We start from the raw sequence: 12,367 nt of genomic DNA, 5'->3' as shown, positions 1-12,367 counted from the left end.
AGGACTGTGACAGCTGTAGCCCATCGCCTGGATACAGCTCAGACTCCTGCTGCAGTTCGCATCCTGCAAAATTCCTCCAAACTTCAGAATTCCCTTACAAGGCAACGGTTTTTAATTACTTGTGTACCTTCATCTGCCACAACTTTTTTCCCTACTTTCAACTTTCCCTTAATATTAACCTTTGTTTTATTGTTTACTTTTATTGTAAAGTGTTTTTAATCTTAAAGGTTTCCAAATAATACATCAATTCATCTTCCATCCCAGTCCAAATAATAAAATTTTTGGTTTTGACTTTTTATAATCTATATAAAAAAAAAACACAGAAATAATACTTTGTATGATTATGTACAAGTTTTAATAAAATTAAACTCGGCAATATTCTAAATCAGAAGCAACAAGGCAGAAATCAGATTTTTACAGATCAGAATTGGCCAGCTATTAATTACCATATGCATATACTTTATGTACATTTTGTTTTGTTTTTTTAACTCATCCAAAAGCTCTCATTTAGGGAATGCAAAAATTTCCTTCCAGTTGGTTGCATCACAAATATTATTTAAAAGGTTTTTGACACAAAGATTTGATAGTTTTTAATATCTGGTGGCCAATATGTATCAATATGTCCTTTGGTGCCTGAAATTGCAATTTTTGTGTTTTGATTCACCTCATACAGAAATCCAGAGCATTTATTGTACCTTTTTTTATCCTTTCGAAATGTCCTTCTATATACAAGTTAAAAACCAAAATATGATTTGTTATTTTGTTATATTTAACACCAATATGCAGCATAAAACCCACTAGTTTAGCTGTATAGCACTTAATGCAAACTGCAAAATCCAAGTTATATGCAAAGAGCCACTGTCAGAAGACAGAATGGTAACTCAAAGCTGCATAATTGACATCTAAAGCTGATTTTTTTATTTTTTGTAAGTGAAAAACTTATGAAAATTTGTAAGAAAACCTTGGAAGCATTAAAGAAATCAGTTGTACATTTAGAAATATTGGCTGTTTTAATGTGGTAACGTTCAGGTAATTATTATTTTTTTTAAATAAAAACTTGCATCTGCAGGTCGTAACATAAAAAAATAAAAAAATATTTCACAAATCTGTGGAACTTCAACAGTTAACAAGTTTTATGATACCCACTCTATAATCAGTTTAACTATGTCTGAGTTTCGGTAGAGACAATAAAACATGTTCAGCAAATGGATCTTTATTTATATTCAGAGGTGAGGACATTTCTGTGGGGAAAGGTGCAATTACCCCCTTTTCTGGCTTCCATGTTTAAATGACATTCTCAGTAATACAAGGGAAACCATAACAGAAGACAAGGAGCAAAAATGTATAATATGAAACAAATGGTATAACAATTAAATACTTAACAAAAAAAGGAAGAAACTAAACAGTTTCATGTTTTCACCACTTTTTTTTTCTTGTAACTTTAACAATCCAAAAAGTTTGCAGCCATGAGCAGTTCCAGAGCAATCTCAGGAGCGATGGGGAACTCGGGGATTTCTGTGGAGCTGTTGGTATAACGGACCTTGTAGGTAAAATACATGCAGACCTTGGAAAGGACGTGAGATGGGATCTCCCGGAAGTTCACCTCATTGGTTTCATTCTCTGCAAACTGACCTGCAGGTTGAAAAAAAAAAAAAAAAAGAAACAAAAAAAATGATTGAACAACTTTTGAAAAAACTATTTTGGCCTAATGCATGTGAGCCAACTCCTTCTGGATGTCAGATAGCTTTGGACAGTCGTGTGTGAGGGGTTAAACGCTGTAGGCTGCTAATGTGTGTGAACAAAGCTGACGTGACAAAACCTCAGTTAAAGTCAATCAGGTTTGAAATTAGAAGCCGCATCTGGACACAGGTAGTTTGACCTGATTGACAACTCCACTGGTATTTTTTGACACCAAACTCTTTAGGGGTCACTGAGACTCCCTGAGCCCCTGCTAGGTAGATCTACTGTCTCACTAATGGTTACTTTATGGTTTATATTTTCCATTTTGTTGTTGGGAAAGACTATTTATATCCTACCTAACTAAAAGAAGTCAGAAATATTCAAAGTAAACAAGAAGACAATTATCTCCACTAAGTTCTAGTTTCGCACAGATTCTTGAAAGATGGAGTGAAAGTCTGAGCTTAATGAAAACGTTCTGGCATCACTGCTGGTTTCTAGAGAATATGGCAGTTCTCGGACAAGGAATCGCAGAATAAAGGATTCAGCGGATCTTCCCCTTCGGAGAGCCTCCAATATATAAGGAACCAATGTATGTGGATATAATCCTGCTGTGTGGAGTGTCTTCACAGTGAGCCCCTCTGATCACAAATCATAGACACCCAATATGTTGGATTTTCCACTGAGCCAAGCGCATTTCAATAAAACGCTAGAGTTTGGAGTTCTGAACTTTTGTAGCTAAGTGCTGTGCGACAATAAATCAGAGACACAGATCTGGGAGGTCGGTGAGAGACGCTGCAACCAAGCCGTGATCTCTTCTCTTCCATAAGTTTCTGAGAAAATAGCACAAATATACATAAAGGGGGTAACACTCCACAAGGTTTACATAAAAAAGACAGCTGGAATTTTTTTGTGCACTAAAAAAAAAGGAAGTGGAAGTGCTGATCGCTCCACCAAAAAAAATTTGATTTTGTTGCTATATTTAACAACTCTTCAGACTACTGACAAATTGTGCATCTTTTTCATGCGTTTTAAGGAGATTCTGGTGTGAACGCATGACAGCACTGACATCCCTGGGTTTACTGTCTTCAAGGGCAGTAGGTGCGCAAGACTCTCTTTTCCCACTGAAAATGGGTCACACAAATGCAAAGCTTCTACTGATCCCTGCTGAGTTGAAAAAACAGGATGTAAATTTTAGCCTCATTTTTTTTTTTTTTACTGAATCCTGAGTGAAATCCGATTGTCTGTGGTGCGATGTGTTTGCTGTCACCTAGGGCTGGGTAAAGAAAAAAAACCATGTAATGGATTTTGAATCGATTCTTTTACATTTTTGAAAAATCGATGTCTAGGGAATGAGATCGATTAGTTTTATAGTGACGTTCGTGATGTTCACATTCAAATGAGCAGGAAAGATGCACTCAAAAAACTTCAAGCCAGACAGCTGCAAATATAGCTAATAGGTTGACTGAAGACATACTTATTTGTTTTATACAACAAATAGGGGCTGACCAGCAAACACCCTGTAATTGTTACAGATAACGCTTCAAATATGGTTTTTGCATAGAAGATAATGCAGCTCATGCATGTCTGCTGTGTCATGTCAACTTGCTCGAGTGAGGCCTTTTCACTTTTCACAAAAAAGTTTGCACTTTTGAGAAAGTTTTGTTCACATCTCAAGTTTAAACTGTCCAAATTAACAAGTTTGCACTTTGTGTTTAATATGACAGGAAAAATAAAATACATAAGTGTTTTGAAACACAGTTGAACCACTTTCTTTCTTGTAAAAACAGTATCAAAATTAATTGATTTAGAACTGTATGAATCAAAATCAAATCGGTTCAGGACTTTGGCGAAAATACCCAGCCCTACTGTCACCACACATACACACAATGTAAGAGAAAATCTCTTATCGACAATTTTCCATCTTTACGTGTGCCGTCTCTTGGGCTTTGAAAATCATCCAGCTATTTTAAAATCCTGCTGTGTAAAGCAGTCTTAATACAGAGGTTCTAAACTTGAAAACATAACGGTGAGTCTGCATTCAGCGAGTGGTTCTGCCATAATTTCATAAACTAACCCGGAAACCCCTTTCAAAGTTAAAGGGGAACACCGTTTTTTTTTTTTTTACATTGGGCCCTTGATTTTATGTTGTTATATCATGTTCTACTTACCCATATTAGTTTTGTGTCATTTGGAGCTGTTCTGAAGATATTTGGTTTTGTTATATCCAAGTAACGTCTTCCTATGGGCAACGAGTTGAAGGCACAAACTAAACTGTTTATAATTTATTCTTTATGGTACGCCAGCATTCATAACATGAATAACATTCATGAAATGTCTAATTTTGTGCTAATTAGTGTCCAATGAATTCCCATAACACCAAATTCTTAAATGTAGGCAACAGAACCTATATCAAAAAGCTTCTTAGTTAGCCAAACACGTTTATTTTTCTCAAAATATTTAATTTATTTTTCAAGCTCTATGCTATTAATTTGAAGAATAACTAAATTGACTTAATATATAATAATCTTAGTCCTCACCTGGCCCACTTAACATAGCTTTGATGGTTCCAGATGTCAAGGCATGTTCTCTTTTCACAATAAACTCATGGCCATCTGAGGAGATGAGTTTCACATACATGGCATCTGGCCCTTCACAGCCACCGTAGGTTCTCTCCTCACCATCTGTCAGGTCAATACATAAAGATAATATCATACAAATGCAGATTTCACAGAGAAAATGTTAAAACAATGCAAAGCTTCGCTCTGTAGTTTAGTTTTTCAGTTAACAAATGAAATTTTTTTTTGCCTTCGAATCAATTTCATGAACTGATCTAAGCGCTTTTACAAAGAATATATGAATGTGTAAAAAATCTTACCCATTGTGTTCCGGGATTTCTGTTAATCCTAATGCATAGAACGGGAAAATAAAGGATATTATTTATCTTGCTTCAAAGTTGAGCTGAAAAAATATAGCAAACAGGATAATACATCATTAAGCTAACATGTAAAGCTATTAAATGAAGAGTATGGTCATTTTAGCCTTTGGATTTATTGGGAGGTGATTTTTGACAGTCACTGTGAGACGTCAACTTCAGCAAAACACAAAATAGTCAGAGAAATGAGAAGACATTCTCTAGTTTATAAACTATTATTTATGATACTAAAATATACTCGACTTATTTTCAAATACTCCAATCATATCAACTACTGTTTGATTGTTTCACAATGTTTTAAAATGAGTTAGCGCTAGCTGTGCTAGCTTTAGAAGCTAACATATTTCTAAAAGTCAAATCATCTTCATAATAATAATTGATTTCTAGGTAAACCACAGCCTGAACATTTAGTATTAAAGGTGAAAGCATTAACGGACATCAAACCGAGACATAACATAGTTCTTACCGTCGTGTGGATAACTGAGCGACGGAGATTAAATTTCAGCTAACGTTAGCCACCAAATGTTTTCACCCGGAAGAACTTTGCTGGTAAGAGGTCCGCAGAAAATGTGTTCCGTGTTGAAATTTTTACCTACCATGTAACTTCATGGTACATGGTACAAGGTATGTATATATTTATTTTTATTTATTTATATATATATTTTTTTTACATACATATATATATCTATTTATAGATATATATATGTATGTAAAAAAAAATATATATATAAATATATATATATAAATATATATATATCTATATATATATATATGTATATATATATATCTATATATATATATATCTATATATATATATATATATATATATATATATATCTACAAGGTATGTATATATTTATTTTTATTTATTTATATATATATTTTTTTACATACATATATATATCTATAAATAGATATATATGTATGTATATATATATATATATATATATATATATATATATATATATATATAGATATGTATATATACATATCTATATATATATATATATCTATATATATATATATATGTATATATATATATCTATATATATATATATATATCTATATATATATATATATATATATATATATATATATATATCTATATATATATAGATATATATATCTATATATATATATATATATATATATAGATATATATATAGATATATATATATATATATATATAGATATATATATATATATATAGATATATATATATATATATCTATATATCAAAATGAATGAACCCGATCAAATTACACATACCTATCATGTTGACACAGCTTTCTTCTCACTTTTTTGTTTTTTTATCTCTTTGCTCAAAATACATAGGGCTCTTATTCACTGGGTGATTGCCTCTCTAAAAGACTAGACTAAACCCTGTCGCTTTAAAGCAACTTTATAATTAATTTGCTGCCATGGTTGATTTGGAAGACCCATTTGTTTTAACATTTGTTTAAAGTTTTAACTTCCTGATTGATGTTTTTGATGTAACTGATATTTCATCACTCACCAAATAAGAAGATGGTGCGCCTCACTCTGCCTTTCATCTGTCTGTTTCTATAATTCAACATGAGGAGGCAGTCAATGAGTCTGAGTTGTAATAAGTCACCAGTTCCTGATGGTGTAAGCCCCAGAGTCCTGAAGGTCTGTGCAGACTACCTGTGCGATTCAATAGCACCTCTTCAACCTTAGTCTGAGCCTGGAGACAGTTCCAGAGATGTGGAAGGCCTCCTGCCTTGTTCCAGTACCAAAGAAGACTCAGCCGACAGACTTCAATGAATGAAGGTTCAATGAATGAACCTGTTGCCCTCACATCCCACATCATGATGGTCCTATAGAAACCTCTGTTGGTTCACCTCAATAAACAAACCAGCAGCTATCAGGACCCCCTGCACTTTGCTTATCGCTGTGGAGTTGAAGATGGCATTATACACCTACTTCTGGGGGGTCAACTGTCTCATCAAGTAGTTAGCAGTAAAGGAGCACCACAGGGGACAGTACTCTCACCATCCTTTTTTGCTCTGTACATCTCTGACTTTCAGAACCACACACAGTCTGGTCATCTTCAAAAATACTCTGATGACACTGCAGCCATTGGGCCCATCAGAGATAAAGAAGAAGCCAAGTACAGGAAGCTATTGAACCCCTTTTTGCCATGGTGTGGAAACATTCATCTGATCCCAAATGCCTACAAAACAAGGGAGATGATTGTAGATTTCAGAAGAAACAGGAACAAGTTCAATCCTCTTCACATCATGGGAGAAGAAGTGGAGGTGGTGGAGGACTATACACTCACAAAAATATTTCACCAAAATTTTAATCAAGTGTACTTAATCAAAATTAATATTAATGAGTGTATTTATTGCAAATACATAAAGTTCATTGTTTGAATTGCATAAAGTTAGCATGTTTATTGTGCAATTCAAACAATACATATTTTTGTGAGAGTAAATACCATGGTGTTCACCTGAACAACCGATACGACTGAAGACAAAACTGTGAAGTTGCTTATGAGAAGGGACAGAGCAGACTGTACTTCGTAAGGAAGTATAGGTCCTTGGGTGTTTGCAGCAAGATGCTACATATCTTCTATAACTGTGTGATCTCCTCTGCCATATGAAAATTCACCATGTTTTACTTTTAATATTTTTAACCAGTGGGAAATTTACCAACATGCTAGTCATATACCATTGTTTAGGTGCAAGAATTTATGAATCCATGTATGTGTAAAAAGGCAAAATTTTACGTCAGTTTAGTTTATGACATTTTAAACCCAAGGCAGACATGTTTAAAACAGAGGTTTTGGATGGGATCTTCTAACAAGCCTAAAAGGGTTTCCATGCTGCAGCTTTTCCTAAATGTAAGAGGTAGAAAATTTTAAGCATATAGCAAAACTCAATCATTCAACCATTGAAGGAGTTCAAGTGATTAATGCAAGTATTTCTATTAATTTTTGTTCTTTCTTTTTTCTTATAATAACTAGTAGTTGAGCTTTTGATCCAAAAGGGGGCGCCTGTGCCATGGATGGCTTCATCTCCCCCTCCACCTACCTAGATGAGTTAAAGCAGGTGGTTGTGGGACATGAGAGAGATTTAGCAAGGCCATAAATCTGGATTCGGCAGAGAAGACTTGTACCCTGCGGCCTTATACATTTTCCCAGCTCCACCTAATAGAAATATAATGAATGAATAAAGGAGATAATGAACCAGCGAAACAAATAAGTCATTATATTGATTTTAGAAAATCTAAATAGTAGATCAGTTGAGCTTAGCTATCAAAACCTAATTAAACATTTCCATAAAACACCAGTTTTAATAAAAATAATTCAGTTTGTTTAAATGATTATGCTGTTTTGAGTTTACTATGGCCCATTAAACCTTTAAACGTCTAAGCAGACCTCTACTGTAAGCATGAGTAGGTTCATAATGGGACTTTGCCCTTAGTGTGGGGTACTTTCAGGAGGAAAAGTGATGACTTTTGAAATCCGAGGCTTCAAAATGACAGAGTTATCTGAGCTGTGACACTGACAGCTCAAACACTGAATGAGACTCTGTGCCCAGCTCACAGAGGGAGCTCACTGCTCCAAATATTCTGGGGTGATACATTTTCGCAATGATTGGCGTTATGTTATTTAGGATGTTTTCAAAGACCAGCTGATTTTTGCTGTGCCCCCAGACATCTCTGGCCAGTATTTAATAACGGTCTGTTGCTATTGGTGGAATAGATGGCAGCAGAGACTGATCTAGAGGTGACATCTGACCTGATGTTACTCTCTGAGCTTTAGTTATCCTCTCCAGAATAGTCTTGCAACGTCTGGCACTGCCTGTGTTGCTTGTAAACTCTCACATACAACTCAAAGGCAACCAAAAACAATCACTGACCTTCCATTACACCATTAGTACTTGATCATGAGCGGGCGGGAGGGTGTAGCCGCTTTGATCTCTTTCTGATATGACCCACCCCGCTGCAGCTGCTCTCAGCTCTATTTTGGGGAGGCTGCTGCGGGCCTTCAGAACAGGGCTTCCTAAACACACACAGAAACAGAGACAATGCATGCAAACTGTCTTGTCTGGCCCAGCCCCAGCAACAGTCCTTTCAACAGTTTTGTGCACCTATGAACACTGGTTTCGGGATAAAAGCATGCTGATTATATGCAAGAAAACAAAACTGGAGTTTAATAAGTGATACATTAAACATATTTAGATATTTTTGTAGATTTAGGAATATCTATTTAATAGTATGTGAAATGCCTTTCATTTCTTATCAAATGAAACTTAAAATTGTATAAGGTTAAAAAAAAACTAAAGTAGTATGCTATTATTAGAGAAAGGAATGCTTTATTTTTTCTACATTCAGCCTTTTTTATTTTGACCATCTTAATAAAAACTAATCTAAAAACTGAGGTTTACACATAGTTCATCAAATAGTAAACAGAGTCTGCCTATGAGCAAGGTTCTCTCACTGTAGATACAGATGTTAAATGATGGCTTAGTGAAGAACATTGGTGACCATGAACCAATGAACCCATCGAATGGGTGAGAGAAAAAAATTTAGTCAGCTTTAAAGCATCCCTGGGTTATAAAACTCTGTTTTAAACTTTAACAGGTTTTCTCAATGAAAACAGATACCTAATGGCACAACTGTAAATGTACAAGGACACGGCTACCAACTGAAAGCAGTAAGGAGAGAAGCAGCAAAGATAAGCATGATTTCAAAATAATGCAATTATCCTTCCTTCACTGAAATTATCTTTTGCTAAGCTCATTACTTTAAAGAATCCTTTAAGGTTACTAATTTTAATCCCATTCTCATGTGTCCATTTTATACAGGTATGATTCCCTGTCTGTCCGTATCTTGTTTTTCTCACTAATGCTAATGTTTCCTTCCTCTTTCCTAATTGGTTCTGCAGGTCTGTTTACATTTTTTAGAATGACAAAGTCTTGCTGCAGTTCCACCACCATAAATCATTAAAAATGCAACATATAACCTTTATAGGAGGCTGGGAAAATATGGGAAAAAAAAATTATAGTGCTGTGATTTCTGTAATTCCTTGATGTGCAAAATTTGTAGAGATGTAGCCGATTAAACTGCAGCTAAACGTGTTTCTATTCTATTCTATATCTTTTCAGGGGAGCTGGAATAAAAATGACCACAATATTTCACCTGTAAAAAAAAGAAAGAAAATGAGCACTATGTTTCCTTTTCCAACCATTTAAAATGATACATTTGTGTGTCTTAGTCAATCACTGTTAATACCAATTAGGGTTGATTTATGCCCAGATTCAACACAGAAACCCTTTATAACATAATTTAACATTTATACATGAATTGTACATACTAAGAAACACCAATTAAATATAATAAAATTTGTCATATATCAGTTAATTGAATCCAACTGACCAATGTTTCAATAAAAAAGGCCCTTAATAAAACCAGGTCACATTTTCTAGTCATGATATGGAACAATGAGCGGGGATTCTGGCATTTCTTGCCTTCGAGGGGGAAAGGCCTGTCACAATGTATTTGGGGGTGCTGGCCCTTGAGCCTGCAGCAATGCAGAGTCCCCTGAAATTCTTATGTCAGTCTTAATTTAAAGGATCTCTTTTAAACATGCAGGTCTGTCTCACAAACAAAAATGTAGAACAAAAAAAAAAAAGAAAAAGAAATATAATTAATAAGGTAATGTAAAAGTATATTTATAGCAGTTTTATTCAGAAAAATTATCCCATTTTTGTCTCTTTCAGTTTTTTCTTACCTGCTATCATTGGTAACAATGAAAGCTTTTCTAAGTCCAATCTTGTCAACGATATGCATCACGGACTTCAATTAAACTTAGGGCAGTAAAGCTATAATATACAGTATGTAGAATCCAGCTGTATAAACTCTCTCCATTAGAACAGGCTTATGTGTTTCTTAAAAAATTGACGTAGCAGCACTGTTTATCAAACAGATGCCTGATACTGGAGGGAAAATAGGGGCAGGTTTCAATGTGTGCATTGAAATGTTTTAAAAAAAAATCACCCTGAAGGAATTAGGCCAACAAAGTCCACTTATTTTTACATTATAATGGCTATTGATTGTACGCCTCACTATACATGAGAAAATTCATGAACAACAACTTGTGCAAATAAATATTAAGCAATTTGCCTATAGCTTACTTGGAAGTCTTTAATAAAATAACATACAAATAATCAGAGAAATCACTTTTTACAAGGAAGGAACCAACCTCCCACCCCCTCATGCTGAAAGCTCTAATAAGCAGATAAGTGGATGTGAACTATTTACTATGAATGGCTTGAGGCCCATCTATTATGTTGAGGCACTACTTGTTTAAACTACAATGACTCAACATAAAGAACCTCAGAAAAGGCAAACTTTTATTGTAAATCACATGTCACTAAATAAACAGGATGGCAAACCCTTTGATTGAATGGCACACATTGGATTATGCTGATATTTTCTAAAACAGTGTGTGAGAACAGGTTTATTACTGCGTAGCTATGACAAGTCCCTGCTGCCTGTTTGAATAATGAGACACAGAATATTGCTTGCTTTAAATGACAGAGGCAACTTTATAGTTTTATTGCTGAGATTTATTACTGTTTGTGTAACAGATGATGTGATGCTAAGCTAGGCTAGCTATGCGAGGAATGGGAACAGGACCTGCCATATACTGAAGTCTCAACAGCAGTTTTGAAAGACGGTGGACACTGATATCCCCCGCTCTGCATGGAAACCTTAAAGCTGTTTTAAAGATGTGCAAAGTTAAAAACAGGACAGATTAATTATGTTTTTACTGATATGTTTAACATCAACAAGCACATTGTATAAAGAGATAGTGATACAATAAAATACAAAAAAATGATATAATTTAAAAGCTGTTTTTTTAATCAAGTATTCTTCATACTTTTCATACTTTCTGTTCCTTATAAGCTGGAATTAAAATTGATTGTTTAAAGGAAAAGTCCGGTCAGCAAGGAATAATCAATGGATCATTATTTATACCTAAAACTAATACTTTTGCAGTGATTTAATGAATTTGCGTTAAACAGTAAAAAAAAAAAAATAAATAAATAATAATTTTCATCACCATCATTAAGTCCTGGACTGGCCATTTTTGCCCAAATATAGTAACACCTCACTGACATCTTCCGACAGTGACATCACGGTGCGGTAAGCCGAGCCCCACTTTACAAGCAAAATCAAGCTATGAGACACATCTGCAATCAACAACACTTATTTAAGATTTCGAGAGGACTTCACCATTGAATTTCGCGAGAGCTATAGTTAAAATGACAATTCCAACGGGCATCCACCACAGACAGGTTCGACGTTGGATTGCCAACTTGAAGAGGGAGGATATGCCATTGAACTTCGGGCCAGAGAGAATAATGAAATATGTAGCCAACATTTCGAAGAAGAATGTTTTCAAGATGACTCACGTGTTGCTTTAACAGTAGTCTGCAGGGCGTTACTTTGCTGGAAGGTAGACTTCCGTCCAAGTCTATAATCACACGCAGAATGTCAGGCTTTACTAAAGAATATCCCCGTATTCAGAACCTTCCATCTTTTTCTCAGCTCAGAGCAGTTTACCTGTCCTTGCTCCTGATAAACATCCCCACAGCATTACATTGCCACTAAAATGTTTCATTGTTAGTGTTCATGGGATGTTGGGTTTGCCCCAAACATAGGGATTTCATTGGCTGTCAAAAAGTTAAATTTTAGTCTCACCTGACCAGACCAGCTTCT

The 12,367-nt window shown here is 34.8% G+C and overlaps 1 protein-coding gene across 2 annotated transcripts; it reads right to left on the bottom strand.

Annotated features, from left to right (window-relative positions):
- Positions 1–1,197: 1,197 nt before the first annotated feature.
- LOC119772299 (elongin-C) lies at positions 1,198–5,196 on the bottom strand. Of its 2 annotated transcripts, none has more exons than XM_038268654.1 (4): positions 5,079–5,196; positions 4,556–4,583; positions 4,218–4,361; positions 1,198–1,632 (listed from the first exon to the last, which is right to left on the bottom strand). In XM_038268654.1, exons 2-4 carry the CDS (start codon positions 4,557–4,559, stop codon positions 1,442–1,444), a joined length of 339 nt encoding a protein of 112 aa, XP_038124582.1. In that variant the 5' UTR covers positions 4,560–4,583; positions 5,079–5,196; the 3' UTR covers positions 1,198–1,441. The 2 variants fall into 2 exon arrangements, with proteins under 2 accessions (XP_038124582.1, XP_038124583.1); XM_038268655.1 differs by having other exon boundaries at positions 4,556–4,638; positions 5,079–5,145.
- Between the last annotated feature and the right edge of the window lie 7,171 nt (positions 5,197–12,367).

This window comes from Cyprinodon tularosa, unplaced genomic scaffold (assembly GCF_016077235.1).
Source record: "Cyprinodon tularosa strain WSP-4 unplaced genomic scaffold, ASM1607723v1 ctg707, whole genome shotgun sequence".
Taxonomy (NCBI): Eukaryota; Metazoa; Chordata; class Actinopteri; order Cyprinodontiformes; family Cyprinodontidae; genus Cyprinodon; species Cyprinodon tularosa.
This window is presented reverse-complemented; position numbering and strand designations above follow the sequence as displayed.